The sequence below is a fragment of the Bombyx mori genome, chromosome 5 (assembly GCF_030269925.1).
Source record: "Bombyx mori chromosome 5, ASM3026992v2".
In the NCBI taxonomy this organism is placed as follows: domain Eukaryota; kingdom Metazoa; phylum Arthropoda; class Insecta; order Lepidoptera; family Bombycidae; genus Bombyx; species Bombyx mori.
Genome location: NC_085111.1, coordinates 9,447,312 through 9,467,476, shown reverse-complemented (window position 1 = coordinate 9,467,476; position 20,165 = coordinate 9,447,312). Strand labels below are relative to the sequence as shown.

General features: G+C 35.3%; 1 protein-coding gene across 4 annotated transcripts in view; it reads left to right on the top strand.

Moving 5' to 3' along the window:
- The window catches only part of LOC101740880 (potassium voltage-gated channel subfamily KQT member 5), a 51,147-nt gene extending 31,566 nt beyond the window's left edge, over positions 1 to 19,581 (top strand). For 2 of the 4 annotated variants that reach the window (XM_012693719.4, XM_021350521.3), the window contains 7 exons: positions 3,978 to 4,076; positions 9,398 to 9,468; positions 12,142 to 12,269; positions 13,747 to 13,843; positions 13,914 to 14,215; positions 14,350 to 14,456; positions 16,461 to 19,581. In XM_012693719.4, the coding sequence (XP_012549173.1) occupies positions 3,978 to 4,076; positions 9,398 to 9,468; positions 12,142 to 12,269; positions 13,747 to 13,843; positions 13,914 to 14,215; positions 14,350 to 14,456; positions 16,461 to 16,714 (1,058 nt within the window). In that variant the 3' untranslated portion in view covers positions 16,715 to 19,581. Of the gene's footprint in view, positions 1 to 3,977; positions 4,077 to 9,397; positions 9,469 to 12,141; positions 12,270 to 13,746; positions 13,844 to 13,913; positions 14,216 to 14,349; positions 14,457 to 16,460 lie in introns of those variants that run through there. The other 2 variants (XM_012693720.4, XM_062668678.1) reach the window with 2 other exon arrangements.
- The last annotated feature ends 584 nt before the right edge of the window (positions 19,582 to 20,165 follow it).

Here is a 20,165-nt window from a genome sequence, read left to right as displayed (position 1 = left end):
AGCCAATTTACAATCGCAGTGCGTTGATATAATACTCAGAGAACGCTGTTGCTTATTATCTGGTGAATATTTCTTAATCGATTTTTACGACACCCATGTAAAGAGATGAGATGACTCTATTCTAAAAAAAAAATATTCTAGGCTACACAGTCATAGCTCAGTAACGACAAAAACTAATTGTGAATCAATCGGTAGGTCAGCACCGAGCTTCCATCGGTAACTGTGGAGCAGTCTAATACTAGACTAGTTTATTATTCATTTAATAGTATGACAAACAAAAAAATATAACCGAAAGCTCAAGAACCATATTGAATGCATTTGTTACGTTGCCTACAATACGTAACATGAAAAATTTATATTCTACATACGTTTTTATACATAACCGTTATTTTTACAAAATTTCATGGTTTTTTAAATATGAGGCACAAAAGAATAATAAGTAATTTGTTATTTTTATCTTGAATTTATTTCATGGGATGAGCAGAACATGTATGTTAGAGATTAATTTAGTTAACTATTTTATGATCGACCGCTTGCGTGACGTCAACCCTTTTGAGTAATGATAAGCATTGGATTGGCAAATCAGGATAACACTTAGTTTTATGGTTTTGTTGTATGCTATTTTTATGATATAATCTACGCAAAAAATAAACAATAATGTTAATTTACTGATGGCATTGTGTACCCTAAGGGACGTGTCGCTAGGCAGTCCCAGTGCTTTGTCCTTGGCGTTGCCGATGTTCATGAGTATAGGTGACCACTTATTATGAGTAGATTGTGTACTTGTTAGCCTACAAAAGTAACAAAAAAATCCCTGCCTTTATCTGACGCAACACAGTCTGGCTTTTAAGGTTGTTAAGAAAAGACAACCGAATTATTTTACAATAATGATGTCGTCATGTATTAAGACGAGTTTTGGCCTTTCGCGTTGTTATATCTAAGAACTAAAAGTAAGGCGAAGATACCTAGTACGTACAGATTTAGCGGAAGAAGTCTTTTAAAGTAGTAGATACTTTTGGAAACCGATAGAAAGCCTCAAAGACTGTTATCGTGTACAAATCTGTAGCATATGATTATTTTAAGAGTAATTACGGAATACTACGGAAACTTTTAAACACAAATTAAGATGTTCACTTTTAAGCAACATAAAAATGAACATGCATTTGAGTCGACTATTATCAAAGGCGGCAATCTGACTTTTGGAAAATGATTGGTAAATCAGAAAAACGAATTATTGACTTTGTATTCCATTGGCAGTCACAAAACTCTTCGGAACGACATCTTAGATAAATAACAGGTTAACTATTAACCTTTATTTAATGCAGGTTTTGAACCATATTCTTTGAAGGAGACGATTATATTCAAATAAATCTGTATTGACATATCAATAAAAATTTTTTGTCCAAATGTACAGATTGCCACCTTTGATAATAGACGACTCATTTCTTTTCGTCTACAGTTTTATTATTTGCTATATACATTCTTGTTATTTTTATTACGGTTACGGTCTAAGCTGTGTTGTATTCCACCAGTACTAGTAGCACTGGTAATGAGATTTTTGTTAAATAAAAGACGTTTGTTTTTTCAGCATACAGCGTGGAACAATTTTATTTCTTAAAAGTCTAGGGTGTATCTTTGTTTCATTAATCTACTCACTAAATGAGTTCTCGCGTCTCGCGTATTTATATACTGGATATATTCAAATATCAGCGTGAAGGTCGTATCTAATCGAGCTACACAGTAACATTCAACGATATTTGAAAGAATATACAAATAAGTTAATTTGGATTCTAGTTAAGACTTGATTCGAGATAATATCTCGTAACATCTCGTAACGCTCTACCGTTCGCGGTAGGCAGCGGCTTGGCTCTGCCCCTGGCATTGCTGAAGTCCATGGGCGACGGTAACCACTCATCATCTGGTGGGCCGTATGCTCGTCTGCCTACAAGGGCAATAAAAAAAAAAAAACATAACTGGTGACCGACAGTCGATGAAATTACTATTGAAATAAGCCTTAGCTGAGATCGACAACTCAACCAGTTTTTCGGAAAATTCGTTTATACCAATTTGTTTGAATTTCTCACCCACCATGAGTCGCTCGATAACGATAAAAGATAGCGTTAGATTTAACTTTAATTTTACGAAACATTACTACATTTACTCGTATTATAGGTTGACATCATGAGTTGTTCTTTAATGATGACTTTAGAAAAATCAACATTTTAATGTTTTCAATTGTAAATTCAACTCCATTTTAAAGTTACATAATCCGTATGACCAAGAACGCATTCTTTCAGCGGCTGGGCTATAGTTTTTTTATACCTCTATAATATTTTTAAACATATAGTTTAAAAAAATATAATCTTATATTAATATAAATTATAATAATATAAAAAGGGTCACTTAGAAATCTATAATACGATCAGGTAGATTTAGATATAGTATAGTGAAATTTAGTGTATATCGCATCAATTATAATGCGACATGTTCAATATGAAAGGTTTGAAAAATGGATATCTGATATGCGCCCAATATTTGCGTGTTGGATAGCTGAAATAATTTTGGTTTGAAATTTAAATGTGAAGTAGTGGCAAACACATTTTGTTGCAAGCCTGAGTTATTGATCCGATTTCTGAGGTACATTAAACCAACTAATCGAATCTAAATAAGCAACTCTGTAAGGAATTCGATATTGAGGAACATTTACCGTATCTCTTCTGTTCTATTACGAATGACAATGATGTCAAGAAAATATTTTATCCCAAGTATCTAAGGCCAAGTATCTTATTACATACTATATTCAAGGAAATATACTATGTTCTTAACAATTCGGTAAATCTGTTTGAAGTGAAGTAATGTTTTGGAGAGTAAATAAACGAGCGCTCGTGGTATTGGTAAGTCCCTCTTATATAATCAGAGGAAAATATAAATATCTTTTCCTTTGGAGATTTTCTACCGCCTTGTAATATAAAATAAGATGAAAGACGAATCCTACTTAGCATAAGCTATTCGGTGCCGTACAGTATCATTTGGGAGATAATATTTAAGCCGCGTTTTGCATTCGGTGACATTTAAAAGGAGTTAATCGGATTTTCTTTACCAATTTGTTTTATTCATTTCGTTTAAAATTATAATAATTAATTGAATTTAAAACTCATTACTTTTTTGCCCACTGTTTGTGGTATTTCAGCCTGTTCATAGCTCCTACCCATCGAAATGGTAATGATTGAGCAAATTACATTTTGTGAAGTAAACAATTTTTATGATTAAAATTCATCTCTGTGATAAAAGTGTCAAATGAACATGTCATCAATTCACTTAGACAAATCGTGCGTTATGAGCATTTGATACTGTTACAAAAATGGCCATTAAATAGTTCTTATATATGAATCTTTCACAAGTAAGATTTTTTTTAATAAACAAGCAATGAATTATTTCGGAAATATAATGATTTTTACCACTATAATAGAATTATCTTTTAGTCGAAAGAATGGATTTACTAACTTCTTCACACTCATCTGCATATTAATGCCTTAAAAAGAGCTTTGTTTTTTTTTTTGATTTTTTTAAACTAGGCATTTTAATAATACTTCATTATCTTGTAAGACTTTATGATTAATCATGAAAACAGACATGGGTTCGCTGTTTAGGGGAAATAACTTTATATACCCACGTAAATAAACCCGACGTTATCTAGTCAACAGCGTTCTCGACTCACCCATTTACATCACAAAAAAACTGACTGACAGACAGACAGGCGGATTCTGGTTTCAAATTTAATTCCGCGCTCTTCTATTGCATTCGACTAAAAGTTACGTTTGTGAGAATATATGATTGAATAATTGGGATCTATCAGACCATATTATGAAAACATGTATAAATGTCGGCTGAACAAAATGTTTCGGTAGGTTGTGTAAGGCCGTGGCTAGGTAAAAGAGAGTAAGACCTAGTGTTTGAATTGTGCGTGTGTGTGACAGGCGCGACCAACGGACGAACAATGCGGACGCGACCTGTCAACCCTTCGCAGAGTGAGGACTCAGTAGCAGAAACAGCCCTCTCCAAGAGAAACTCGGACGGTAAGACGTACGCCATTGGGCAGCCTGCAAAACACTAATTGTAGCCCTACATTAGAAGAACCTGTTCACTGATACATTTCTGCTGTTGCTTTGGGGTAGTTTAATAATTCTGTCATTTAACACAAACGTGTATTTAATGGACATTCAACTCAACGACATTTCAAACACAGGCTCTCTTTTACTACATATTCTCTTGTAACATTCTATACTAAAGATATTATTCTTCAAAAGGTATTTATTTCAAAACTTATCATAAAATCTAAATTTCACAGGTATTCACTAAAATTTCAAAGTTATTTGTTATTTTAAAAGAAATTCATGGAAACTATTTAGTGATATTAATATTTATAAATATCAGAAACAGCACTGTATTTCATTGGCACTATAAACACTTAAGTGGTGTATAGATGTCGTATATATCATAGAAGTAATATCCTTACTACTAAATAAACAAAGGTAATGAGATATACTAGACATGGCCATCGATATTTATCGAACAAAAATATTTCATTCGCCTCAGATAAATTGTTCTGAAATCAGGCTTACCTATTAAAAAGAGGATATTAATGTGCTTCAAATATAGGTATATAAAATTTTGAATGTATTATTATATTATTTATGGGTCAGTTATTGATTCGGAATAGCCATTGGGAGATTGTTTTTCGGTCACTGAAAAAAATGTGTTCTATCAATTTCGATATTGTGCGTGAGCTAAACCCGTTTTTTTTTTTTTTTTTTTTTATGATTGAAAGTTTACTGGTGGCCCGAAGGCCTTTCCAGTTTCACCAGGACAGGTGGGCGAGCAAAGGCTCAGCCAAGAGGGGTGGGATTTGCTAACAACTGCCCGAGCGCCTCCGAAGGAGACCTAACAACTCAAGAGCAATTGTTTCGCGAATGAATCTACTACCGGATCGGAATCGCGACCCGCTGAGAAGATCCGGCGAGAAACTCAGCGGGCTGATGCATGGGTTAGGTTGCACGTCGACCTCTTTGTCGAGTTCGACGAATACGGTTACCGGGGTCCCTAAGCCTGCCCCTAGTATTAGAGCTGAAGGCATCTAATGCAAAGGTTATTGGATCTGATGGATCCGTAAGGACGTGTCTAGGGCGTCGACGGTGACTGGCTCCTGCATGATCAGGATTCGGGGAGTAGTCAGCGGCGGCAACGATAAGGCGATTATCATGACGCATAGCCTTATCGAAGTATCGTTCCGACGCTGACTTCATGTATTTCCGAATTGATTCGAGGCCCAGGTCGTCGTGTAGGTCAACGTTCCTCACGAACCACGGAGCCCCGACAGCTAACCTGCAAAAGCGGGATTGTAGGGATTGGAGGGTGTCTATGTGTGTGCGGGCCGCGTGAGCGAACACCACACTCGCGTAAGTCATGACGGGCCTTATGCAAGTTTTGTAAAGTGTCACCTTGTTCCGAAGGGACATTTTACTCCGCTTACAGATCATGGGGTAGAGTCTACCGAGAATAAACGCGGCACGGTCACGGACTGATTTTATATGCGGGCGGAATGTCATCGATGCATCCAGGGTAACGCCCAGGTACTTGACCTTCCTGGCCCAGGGTATGGGTTGTCTAAAGAGAGTAATCGGGGGTGTGAGATTCCTCCTCCTAATCCGGGAGGAAATCCGTGTGGAGCTTCCCCTCTGAAATAGCACCGCAGTACTTTTCGCTGGGTTGATGTCTATGAGCCATTTTCGGAACCACTGTCCTAGGGCTAGGGCTGCGCTCTGAAGCTTCTTCGCGATTAGGGACTTATTTCTACTAGAATAGTAAACAGTCGTGTCGTCGGCGAATAAAGCTAAATGGGTCGGCGGCGACCGGGGAATATCGTTGACGAATAAGCTAAATAGGAGGGGTGAGAGGACAGAGCCTTGCGGGACTCCAGCTGTGAGAGGTCGTGGGGAGGAGCGGGTTCCCTCGACTCGATATCGAAAAGAGCGGTTCGACAAGAAGTCCCGTATGATGAGCACGAGACTATCCGGCACGCCCATGTTGAATAGTTTGAAAATCAAACCATTGTGCCAGACTTTGTCGAACGCTTTTGCGACGTCGAAGAAGAGAGCTCCCGTGTATAACGGTTTTGGTCGATTAAGCCCCACAAGAATGTGCTCCGTGAGGCGGTGCACCTGTTGAACGCATGAGTGATTTGTACGGAATCCGAATTGTTCATCGATGAGAATGCCCTTGGATGAGACGAAGTCTCTGAGGCGTTTGTAGAGCAGACGCTCATACAGTTTGCCTAGAGACATGAGGAGGCTAATCGGGCGGTAGCTCGTCGGATGATTTTTTGGTTTACCGGGTTTATGTATGCCGATAACGTCCGCTTCTTTCCACACCGCGGGAAAGATACAGTTCGCCATAGCGGCATTGAAAATAGATGCCAACATCACGATGAGTTGGACGGGTAGAAGTTTAATAACGCGGTTAGATATACAGTCGGAACCGGGAGCCTTGCGAGGACGTAGGTCTTTGATCATGTCTTTAACTTCTATCGGGGTGACGGGTGGTAACGCATCCGATGGTGGCAAGGAGGCTCTGCGTTCTACCTCACTGTCTACTAATTCTACATGAACAGGGTCCACGGATTGAGTGCTGGGCGTGCACTGGGTTTGCAATGTATCGGCCAGCAGCTCTGCTTTTTCGTCATCATCGAACGCCGCGAGTCGGCCTGAGGGGCCTACGAGGGGGGGCATAGCTACTACCGTATCCGATTTGAGAGTACGAGCTAAGCGGTAGTAAGACCTTTGGGAGGGCGCGAGTCCTTCTAAGAAATCAGACCATCTGGCATCTCGGACTTCGGCGATGCGAGACTTTACGTCGCGTTGTAGGGCACGCATTCGAATACGATTTTCCGCGGTAGGATACCTGTCGTAGGCGCGTATCGAGGCGTTCTTAGCTCTAAGGAGTTCCCTAATATCGTCGGACAATTTGAAGCGGTGAAGGAAGTCCTCCGCTACAACTTGTTTCGATGACCTATCTAATGTCGAGGTGATGTGTGACGTTAAGATGTCTATGGCTTCAGCGGTATCCTGAGGAGACGGGATAGAGTCCGGGTTAAACGGGAGCGATGGTGGATCAGATTCAGCCAGGCTGATGCCCAGCGTGTGCCAATCCACCACAGTCCTCGTGACGGGAACGGAAGCTAAATCCGTGTTTTCGTTTCAAATGTATGAGATGTGAATGCTAAATTGAAACCGTTGTTTTGTAAAGATCTGTCGATAAATTCTAATTGAATACCTAATGTTATTTACTTTGTAAGAATAAAATGTAAATTAAATAGAAATATGGAAATATAACTATGTTTGAGTCTTTACCATAACTTGACCTTTTTAACCTATGTTCTATATGACTATGATTTGAAATTAGACTGATAAGAACACATGTTTAAATTGTATATATTTTTGTATTTTATATGATCATAAATTAATTATACTTTTTATTTATTAAATTAAACATGATTTTATTATCCAACATTACATGATTTGGTAAAAATCCGATTTTTTGTTTGTCTACTACATATCTACAATAATACGTTTCTTTTGACGACTATAGACGTACAAGGACGCATTTGTAGGTAGAATTAAACTTGGGAATTCACTATCCGCTATGTGAATTATTACAATGTGCGTTAGATTAGTTTCCCGCCCTTCGTACCTTTTCTGTTACCTGCCCATTCTAGTGTTAAGGGTCGAGATGCTGTTATTAATGATTGCAGTTTGTACCTACATCGTGTAATTGCTTTTGGGAATTTGTTTACTATACTGAGCCAGTTGTGCAGAAATTTAGATTATTTATATATTTCAAAGGTTAAGTTAAATAGTACTCATTATTGGATATGCCATTTTAACAAATGTAGATTTAATAAAAAAAAACTTGATGTACTTGCTGTCGTATAACTAATAAACAAAACGTAAAAGTCGCTAAATATCTTGAAACATGAGGTCCAAGCACCTAATCAATGGCATAATAGTGGCTGCCTTTTTAAGCCAGGACTTCTTGGTTATATAAGTACTTACCTTAGCATTTATAAATCGTTCTGCGATTATTAATTTTACAAAGATCTCTGCTGATCATAAGAAAGAAGGAATACAATAAAGCGACCCCTACATAGAACACCAGTGCGACTACCCTGCATGAGTTTCTCACAATACTCATACCTTCTGGCTGAAAGCACAACCCAAGGCTTGTGCAAAAGAGACCGAACATAAGCCTTTACATCTTAGGTCTCACTCCGTTCTTGCCATGTTAGCCACCCCAACCACGAGTCAGTCACGCCATGTTAAAATTATTTTGATTTTTTTATTTCACATTCCAGATACAATGATATTACGAATTAATGATAATGAGAAATACAGTAGTGATAAATATAAACTTAAAAATTCCTTCATAAAAAAAATCACATACTTCTTACACTATGCTAAGTCTCAAAAAACAAACATTTTTGCCGTTTCAATGTAAAATTTGAATGCGTATAACCTTACAACCGAAGACCAACCACGTTTATCATAGTGTGAGTGACAGCAAATCAATACTGTGCGCTTGTAATTAAGGCGACACAAGCACGAAAGCGTTGCTCACTAATCGGAACGAACGTACCTATAAGTTTGAAAGCGGCTTCAAGACCAACTAGAACGCGAGACGAACTAACTCTATTTCTAGTTACAGTATTTGTTTTCTTTGTGTCCACAATAGATTTTTGGATGACGTTATGAGTTCTGGAAATCGGATTAAACAGACCTTTGTTTATCATGAGCGATAATAGCGCCGAAAAAAAAAACGTTATTTTTGTTACGTCCTGTATTGCAATTTCGAATTTTTCGATTTACACAAAACGTTTTAGACTCTCAGCTTTGCTGTTATGGAGCTTTGGTCTATAAGGGAATTAGCTTTACAGAGCTTAGAGCTGTTACTCGCTGTGGAGCACTCAGTTCCAGATAACGATTTTTAATTCAATTTAGAAAAACTCGTTAGTGTTGAGTTAAGTGATTCTCAGTATTAATTTTACGTGTATCCATTTTTCAACGAGTCCGTAGGATTTGTTGCAATTGTTTTGTGATTTATTTTGTTTACTTGATAGAAATGTACTAAGAAAATAAATAATGTAGCGTGCGGGTTTTAATATATAAGTACTGTAATTACAATTACTTTAATTGTAAGTACTTAAACATAGTAATATATTGTAATGTTGTAAAAGCAAAGATTATTGTTATAAGATCATTAAGAACAATCATTGTCGTTTTGAAATCCTATGTTTTACTTTAGAATTTGATATATCTAGAATTTTTATAATTGTTTTTTTTTTCAGATGAGGAAGATGAGCCACGCTGTGTTACTCTAACGCCGCGACACAAAGCTGCAATACGTTTTATTAGAAAGGTATTTATTTATTTATATAATTTATCATTAAGAAAATTTTTAATGCGTAATTGTAAACTGATATATTTTTTCTATAAAAATTATATAATTACCAGTCATTAAACTCAACTTTGATACACAACACGCATGGTACACTAGGGTAATTTTCTTTAGATTTGAGAAGAAACGTGCTTGACGATAAAATTTAAAAATAGGCTTAGATAGGCCAGATAATAGGTATTTAAAATTTCTATTGCTGTCTGTTCGCTCAAACCACCTCGAACAGAGCAAGAAAGGGACAACTGCAGATCGGACTGGAAATACTTTTGTAGAGCACTCGGAATCGACATTTTGAACGTATTCCCTTGTTTCCTTCTCCAAAGCTTGACCGATATACATTTTTTAAGTGAAAACTTCATTGTCATCGTTCAAAATGAAATTCGAATCTAAATAAAACTCGAAAGGAGACAATAATAAGTACTTGAATACATATATGTAGTTAGTATTTTTTTAATCCTAATGTTCCCGATGAGGATATTAACCCAAAGTTATAAAATTATTGTATTGTCATCGGTCCTTGACCACGTGCAAAGTTTCAAATTAATCAGATGTCTTGTAGATAATTAAAATTACGTTGTAATATTTCATTCTCAGATAAGAAGGTTTTGGAGTAAATTAGTTTTTATTCATGATTGAAGATCAAGGCAAAGGCTTATGATTGTATGTGTATTTTGAGGTATTTTTACATAAGTGGTACATTTTCGTTGATTTTTAAAATCACTAAGCTGCAGGAAACTTTTTGGCAACCTCTTTGTATGTTATGCTTTTATTTTAATCATAAAATGCTTTTTCGGAATGTCTGATAATAGCGGAAAAATCGAGGACTTACATAATTTTAGAAGGCTCCTAATGTCCTTAACCAAGATTAAAAAAATATTGCCCTAGTAGGCTAATGAGCATGCGGCTCTCCTACTGCTTACCGTCGCCCATGGACTTCAGCAATGCCCGGAGCGGAGCCAAACCGGTGCTTTCTGATTTTTGGAAAAATATCTATCTAGATGGGAGCGGTAGCCCTAAGTCGTAATAAAATATTTGCTCGAGAGTCATTAACCCGAGAGGAAACAGGGCAATACGATTGTACAGACTAAATACACTCTTCTTACGAGTTTGGCCCTTAACTACAGATCCATTCGTTTAATTAAAATTTTCACACTAACTATTAGTCTCGATTATTTTTATACTACAGCTTGAAGTAAAAGTTAATAAAACACATTTACATAATTAATAAGAAAAGAACCCATTCCATCAAGATACACTGAATTATTAAACTTGTTTGCAGCCTTTGAAGTGTTTTCTTTTGTCCTCCGCCATTTCGTTATTATAGCGTATAATAAAATATCTCTGAAGGTTGACATTTTTTTGTTGTTTCAATTTTCATTTTTGTTACCAGCGTTACATTAGGAGTAGTGTTTTAGAAATTTATGAAGTTTTAAACAGCTTTCGCAATGAATTAGTCTCAGCTTCAATTTTAGGTGGTCATTAGTTACGAGAAAGTTCATTGTTTTGTAGCTCTCAAGTATTTATATTATCGAATTCTAACAGATGAAGTATTTTGTGGCCCGACGTAAGTTTAAGGAAGCGCTAAAGCCATACGACGTCAAGGACGTTATAGAACAGTATTCTGCGGGCCATGTCGACCTGCTGGGCCGGGTGAAAAACGTCCAGACTAGGTATTACAGCTACCAGCGAACCCTTCCACACCATGCACTACCATTCCACCTACCATCTTTTATACCTACGTTCTTTTATTTTTCGTCTGGACTGTACCTATACTATGTCTTGTAATCTATGTAGCCAAGTTAGCCTCAAGTCTAATACCTGTAAAACGTAGTAGTTAGTGTGTGCAATGCTATGTTACTTTTATACATAACGCATAACTATAAAACAAAGCGGCTGCTTCAAAATCACTTAAACGGTAGCCTATACTGATATTTGTAGGTACAAACACCTTAATGTAGTATTTAAATGCCTTCGTGGACTTATACGTTAATGTATGTATTCGAAAAGTGACCCATTAGTATCAGATCTTGTAAAAAAACATGTGATTTGGAGGTAGCCTTGACACTGAAGACTTCAAATGAATGTTTCCACTTCGGTTTCTAAGATACATGCGTCCACATACTTGTACATCGAACTAATAGTCACATCACCTGCCTGACTTATTACACGTTCGTTTCAAGGATTTTTAATGGATTCAAACGATCGGTTACATTAAACATATTGTATTTGAAGACATTCAAATGATAAATATGGTTATTATACAGTTTTGATAAATGATGAACACTAAATGATTGTTGCATGGCTGCCAAAATCAAATACCTAAAATAGTGGAGTACTTTTCTATCCATTAAAAGCGGATATACATGTATTCCGTTACGGCAACCCGCTATACTTTCATTAGCAGTTTGCATGTGACATTCCATTAATACAAACAGGACATAAATCTACAGGTTATGAATGGGTTCCATTATTAACGATAAATTACCACGCTAATAAGCCGGTCCAAATTTAAAACGCTCAATAGTCCTACCTATCCGTATAATAAACGCATAATGCTATAGGGCGGAGTTTCAGAACCGTAGTTTTGAAGTTTACAACATAAGCCAACAGGATCTGTATTTTATTTTCGTGTAGCTCAAGTATTTTGTCGCACGCAAGAGATTTAGAGAAGCGTTGAAACCTTACGACGTGAAAGACGTGATAGAGCAATACTCTTCGGGACATGCGGATCTGCTAAACCGAACCAAGAATTTACAGTACAGGTGAGAAGAGAGGTCGTCTGTCCCGTGCCCTGCACCGCCGGCTCTCGCCAGCAGCTCCTCATTCACTCTCATCATTTAAACTGGCCTTACAAATTCATGCATCTTTGGACATGAATATCATGATTACATCAAACTACGAGGGTTTAATACCCAACTAACACTGATCCTATTGTGTTGTGTGATATAAGTTGTTAGGTAGTTTAAGAAATACGGCGGAAATTACGAGTGATTATAAAATCTTGGTGGTGATAAATATTATTTAGAGAAAGTAAATAGCAGAAGTAAATACAATAAAATTCACTAGTTTTATATGGTTTTTCGTTTTAAAATACTAAGCTGAAATAAAGTCCAAAAATAGAATAACGTTAATACTGCTGTCTCCTTCAGATTTAAGTCAAAGTCTTAGTTGAATTAGCATATCGGATATCCTACCCATTGGACCGTAATAGGTTCACAGCAGTCATATAGACAAACTATGTGATCTAATAACACTCTTACCACCTAGTATCGAAGATAGGAATTACTTGGAGAGTTAGCTTGGAAAACTGGGTGAGAACAGTAAAGGTCCAAAGAGGCCGAGATCGCAAACCTTTTGGTTACTACACACTAATTTAAATAGATTCGGAATTTAACACAACATAATCTCTGTTTTAAAGTTCTTATAGTTTGTGATATATACATATGTTATAGCATAGCGTAGCGTATAGGGACACGACTCTAAGCATGTTATCAACATTTAATAATCATTTGTTTGGTTGATAATAATAGAGCTTCCGTTTTTTTTTGAGGAAAATATCAGGTAGCGAGACCGCATATCACATAGGACATGTTTTCCGCTCTTATGTACATTTGATAATAATATAAACAAATATTTCTAACACCTGACATCTTCTATAGCTTTCCTATATTCTTGGATCATTTTAAACACGCCTTCTCGAATTTGTTTCGTTTTGTGCATGTGTATAATTTTACAATTATAATAATTTTACTGCTTGTGCACGTTTTATGGAGGGCCTAGTATACCTTTCCTTTCATCACGTTGTATCTTTTTTGACATTATTAATCATAAATGACTTTTAAATTTAGTATTGAATTAATGAATTTAGTAAAATTTTAGTTATATAAACATATTAGAAATTTCTGTAGATTGCACAGTCACTCAGGTAAGTCTAAGGAAGTTTATGATAAAATCTTTAGGTATGGTCGAAATTATAACTTTTTGAAGAGCAATAAATATCTTTGCTTCACACGCGATATGGCGATATGCTAATATAGGCTGCTTGAAATATACGATTATGAATATTTATAATTTTTCTATACGATTTTTACTTTAGTAAGCTATTTTTCTATTATGTAGGTTTCTGTGGTTTATTCAGTTTCTCTTAACGGTGTCACTTCAAATTGAACGTCAAATTAGAAATTTTATTGAAATTTTTTTTGATGACTAACTATAATAAAATATTTTTAATTTCAACAGGTTAGACCAAATACTTGGCAAACAAGGGTCAAAGGCTAAAGACGTCTACGCATCCAAAATAAGTCTTGCTTCCAGAGTAGTTAAAATCGAAAGACAAGTAAGAATAATATCATTTCATAATATCATTAAAAAAAAGTTTTATCTAAAATTGTTTCGTTTTATTTTAGGTAGATGACATAGAGAGTAAGTTGGATCATTTATTAGAGATGTATGAAGAAGATAGAAGATCGCATAGGGCAGGTGGTGGAAGGAATGGAGGTGAGGGTGGGCCTTCAGGAGAATGTGGATTAGCGCTAAGAATGCGACCGGCTTTGTCAGACAAACAGTGCTCGGAGCCGAACTCTCCAGTATCTCGAACTTTCGACCAACCGGCTCCGGCATCGGCACCTCCTCTTCCTCATAAACGACCTATGAACAGAGGATATTCAGATTTGGGAACTAGGTTTATGAGGAAAAAAGTGATTGTTAAGTGAGTTCTTTTTTCTAATAAATCTAGTACCTTCAAATTAGTTATTAGTGAAACACTGACTACTATTAACTATTAACCCACAGTGTTTTGTTAATAATTGTGATATAATACAGAATGTTGATACAAATTTTCAGAACATCGTCTAGTCGGAACAGTGATTCCCCCAGAGACGATGAGGTAGTTATCGTAGTTCCCACAGACAGAGAGGACACGCCACCGCGACTTGTCACCGACAGCTCAGGTATGATAACTACGTAAATACATATATCGTACATATTTAGATTATGTACGTCGCTTATTGTAAATGGAATAAGCATAACACGAATTGATTAATCACTGACGAAGCATACATTCACAAATTATGTATCATTTGCTCCAAATTAACTAATAAATACGTTTTTTGTGTATTCTAAATGAACAGGAGATTGTCAGTTTGTATTCAGTTAAATTAATTATAGATCTTTTCATTATTTAATAAGCTTATCACAGTAACTAATCATTGATTATTATGAATATTGCCACCTACGTCAATAATAGTGTTACAAAATCTAGGCGATAAGACCGTTATTTGTTGCATCTACTCAAATTGTTATTTATAGATTTACTGTGTGACTCTATATATGTAAGTTCTACATATTGATGACACATCTAGTAGAAAATTAACTACTGATTGTAGTATATAATACGATCTCAGATTTAAGGATCAGAAACAATATTGTGAAGTAGGACTTACTAAGACTGAATTTATGCTCTATTTACATACCAGAACCTACGTCTGCCCGATAATTGGATGCATAAAATGTGTGATATAGTTATGTATCCGTGCTTTATACATCAGTTTGTCTTATATGAACTACATTGAGGTGCCGTTTATTGCATATGTTCACTGATTTAAAAAAAAGATCGAATATTTTTTTGTAGTTGATCCAAGGAAGGTGCCTAATTCTATTCTAATCGAAATTAGCGCATTCCTGTGTTGTATTTGTTTCATTACCAGCAAAAATAAAGGAGCCTAGAATAAGTTTGTATAATATTATTTTTAAATTTTCACTTAGTAATAAATTGTTCGATCAACCGATTCCTCTCAAATAAATTGGTTAGACTGGCCCTGACTACAATTACTATTTTGGTGGCATATTCAACAGTTTTTCTTATCGGTTATAATGTATACGTCTGTGATTCAAATTCATAATATTAAGTAGGAGTTTAGGCAAAATAACAAAAGTTCTACATTCAACGACTTCAAGACACAGAGTCGATAATCCCCTGTTTATTTGAAGCACTATAACTTGTAATAAGCTTAGATTTCAGATAACAGAGTATTGGTAATAGACGTCGATTTACATTTATACGTCGTTGTGTATTACAATTTAACGAATGAAACACCGTTGCCATAGGTATAAATATGCGCATGTTACAAAATTGCAGCATCTTATGAAGATTATTCATCGTCAACTTCTCTTTGACCATCAACTCGGGAGAGCTCTAAATGTTTCGGCCATCGCCGACTGCGTGAGTCCTAACCTAAACAACCCGTATCGATGTGGAATGTGTATTCATTATGTTTCTGTGACTCCCTGGATCCCACTTTACATCCTTATTTATTCTTGAATTCGTATTTATTCTAGTGATGGGGCTGTCACAAAATGTAATTGTCGATGAAAACTATTGCATCTTGGATTTCAGTGTTTATTGTGTTTTTGTTTTCTTATCGTGCCCGAATATTACTTTGTGGGTATTTACTTTAAATGAACATTTGTCTTTCTGATATGATTTTATGGAATGCCATTACCGGGTTAAATGATCCATAAAAAGACAAATTTTCAATAATTTTTTTAAAAACATTCATCAGTTGAGCATGATTCGTGACATATTTCTATTAGGTACTTAGAAAATTATTAGAATTTTATTTATCTTTTCTTATAATACTTTTGTTACGTTCGTAAAATATTATAAATGTTGTAGAAGTTAGTATTTTTCTTCGAGGAAGTTTATGTCAATGGGTAAGTTTTAGTTAGATGTTAAACAGATAAAACATTGATTGAAACTATGTAATTCTTAAGATGGTGTAATTCGAAATTTGATTGCTATTTGAAAGTATGTTTATATTAGTTGGGAGTTATAATGTTAGATATAAATATCGTCATACTAAATAAAATAAAAATACGCTTTAGGTATCTCCAAATGAAAGTACCTAATGCAGTATCATAAGAACTAAGCTTTATTAGTTACATAAAAATTTCAGAAGTGTGCGCTAGCTGTTCGGTGGAAGTGGAGACAGAGGCTGATGTGGGTGGATCCCATTCTGGAAGTTCACCATCAGCATCTTGGTGCGAGGGTGATGGCACCGAAGAGCGCGGTTACGGCTCCGGGGACTCTCTGGCCGAGGATACCGCACTTCTGGGTGACGCGGCGCAGTCTGCCAACCCGCCGCGGATAGTCCGGAACCAGCGCCGGGACGTAGCCGTCGATCTCCACCTCCTACGACCTGATGTTTGAAAGATCTCGCTGTTTCCACATTCGGTGGTCACCTTAGTTCCTCTCCTGCTCGACTACCTAACATTACTTTTGGTATTGACGTCGTTCGCACAATAATTTTGTATTCGACATAAAATTGCTGTCCATTCACAATTTAGATACATAGGTGCTTAATGCGAAGAAAGAGCAATCATAGTTTAGTGCGGTTAAATAGTTATGTAAGTAAACTTTAACTCCAATTATGGATACAACGAGTAGGTTTTACCATTAATTTTACAAAGTTGACCCCTTCCGCTCGTTAGGCATTAATAAAGACCAAAGACTTTCAAAACGAGTAGATGATTTTAAGTATTATTGTTGTTATTTTTTACGCTTAAAATATTGCATTATACTACGTTAAACTTTGAAAATTGAGTTGTAGATAATTTGTATATAATAATTTTAATGACTAAGTCAAATTTTTAACGATTATTTAGGTAAGTAAATTTAAGTATGTTAAACTAAGTGAAAAATCTTTCGTGATGTTGATGAATATCTAAGGAGAAGTAGTTAAACCTACCTTGTTAATATTTATAAGTCATACATACCATTATGCAAAATGTCTAGTCATACCTTAAACGGGTCTCGATACAATATACCGTAAATCAGCTCAAACGAAATCGATAATAAAGACCAGACGCAAAAACTAAAATCGATACTCGATATAAACTTTATTTTGATTCTTCATCCTAATTAGAGGTGAGGTTGCATAAAAGTGAAGTGAGATTTGCATTTGAATGATTGTTTGTTTGATGAGAACAAGACAACAGACGGTAATTTAAATATATTTGATTATATTTTTAAGACGCTTTCAAAGAATTGAGAATTTAGCACAACACTATTGGAACTACTGTAGCACTTAAGAATAATAACGCAACAAAAACCTTGAAAATCAACAGTTTGAATCTTTTATGCGTTATTACTTGCGTTTGCAAAATGCTGTGATATTTTTATTAACTCATTACTGGTCATCATTCTTGAAGCTACGGACATCATACAACGAGAATTTAGATGCTTATGTCCCATCGCAACAAACATTAGATTTGAAATTAAAGTTTGCTATTCAGATACTTAACTGAAAATTGTATTGAAATAAATATTTTAAAATATTGAGACTCTGAATTGGTGCTAGGGATTAACGCATTTCACAATAATCTTTTCAAACCCGCGAGGGACCAAATGGTTTTACTTACACACGCCCGAATTTTCGTTTATACAAAGATTGTCGTAATGTTGCAATAGTACAAAATATCGTTGATTGAATTGTTGCAAGAAAACTTTCCAGTTTAGTAAAATGTATGTAAGTTCAATGTATTGATAAATTTACAAAGAAAAAGTTAATCTTAAATGTTCCACATTTAGTGGTAGGGTGATTGATAAAACTACATCCAGTATCTAGTCTCTATTTAAAGAAAAATAAATTGCGGCTATGTTTCAGCTTTGGTAATCGCTCAATCGCATTCATACTCGGTAAATCAATTATAGTGCGGGATATACATAAAAATCATTCTTACCCTGAAATGTAAGAAATTCTCTAACTAGATCTTAGCATCGACGAATTTAAAAAAAAAATCTCTGCAACAAGGGTTATTATTCTCTTAATCTGTCAAATGACTTAACCTTCCTACCTTTATATGAGATCCAATTCTAGTCTTGAAACAATTTTAACTTTTGGACACATTTCTTGATGAAGCAGGGTATTTAATTGCCTGAGTAAACTAGATAAGATATTAAAATATTGGTATGTACCTATTTAATAGTCTAACACCAGGCTAATTTGGCAAAACGGCATTTCCAGCGGCCTAAAATACCTATTTACAAATATTTATTGTCAAAATAAACATAAGAAATTACAATAATGAAATACACCATGGGACCTACTGTTGCCTACTGTTATAAACCTTTTAAGAAAGAAAAGCTTATGTACAATTACAATAAGTTCGTTTACATTCTAACTCTTATTCCACTAGTAAATAGATGAAATTTTCCTATTCGTGATAGCATCTTTAGAAAAAAAAGTTACAAAATTAAGTAAGAACCAAATTATTTAAGAAATGTAAAGGTAGGTACGTGCTTGTGTAACTTTCGTTGGGTATTCTGATATTCGTTCAGATACCTGCCAATACGATAACGTCAGCGGTGCTTGGTGTTTATAAAATATAATATAATTATGTTTGATATTCGTTGAAATGAGTTAAAAATTCATGCACCATATACCAATTATTTACTGTGTTACTCTATTAATGTGTGAGTATAATATATGAAGCATGGCTTTGTTAAAGTAGAATTTTAAAATATTGTTCTGTTTTCTGTGTACTTCGCTTCTAACTAAAAGCGAGCGTACCTTATATAATAAGTACATATTTGTATTTTATTATCATCGTTGCGCATTTCATCATTAGCATCGGTTTTACTAACGGTTGTCAATTTTGGGCAACACAACTTTTTACAGAATTGAATCGAAGCTCTGATCAAATTGTTTGTAATTGTTAACACGGATTAGTACGCGTAATCTACTAAAGTAAAAATTTTAATTATCAGGAAATTCCTTCAATTGCAAATAGGTATAATCAATAATTTTGATAGATTAAAAAAAAAAGTTTCGAGTTTCTTGCCACCTAAATGACGAGTCTGTAAGAATATAAGGTCCATATGAAAATATTTGTTTCTAAAGCCGATGTTGTGATCAGATTTGTATCAAAGTAAATGTAAGACAGTTTGCAATTGTTTTGCCTGTTAAGACAATTATCTGTAATTAAGCAAATTTTAGGTATCAGTAGATTTTCTATTACTTACATGACATCGCTTATGTACCTATCGCGTATTGATACAATAAAGAGTGATGATTAGCTTGTCTGCAATTTATTTCACGTTCTATGAAATCATGACTATACGAATAAAACAATATTTAGGTGATGTTAGAATTTATTTTTCTAATTCATGTTAACCAGATGGAGACAAAGTATCTATCTATCTATTAATAATGAAGCGGTTCAAGCGGGTTTACCGCGAGGCATGAGGTTGTTTTTATAATATTAGAAAACTGTCATTCTGTTTAAGCGGAACGGATACAGATCCGTTGCCTTACCTTTTTTTATAGCGTTGATGAGTGAACGAGCTCAAGGCCCATTTGGTACAAAGTGGTTACTGAAATTCATAGATACCACAAGGTGAGTGACGTCATACCTTGAAACATGAGGTCTCAATTGTATTGTACAACAGTTGTCCTATTCTTCAAACTGGAAGACATTACTGCTTCACAACAGGTACCCAAGTGGGCTTACAAAACGCCTGATATAATAATATACTCAGAGAGCGTTGCTGCGCATTCTCCGGTGAAACCAAGAGTCGGCAAGAGTAAAAATCGACTCTACCTATGTAAAAACACGCGATAATGTTTGTTATTCTAGGCATGAATTACTAAAATAACGTT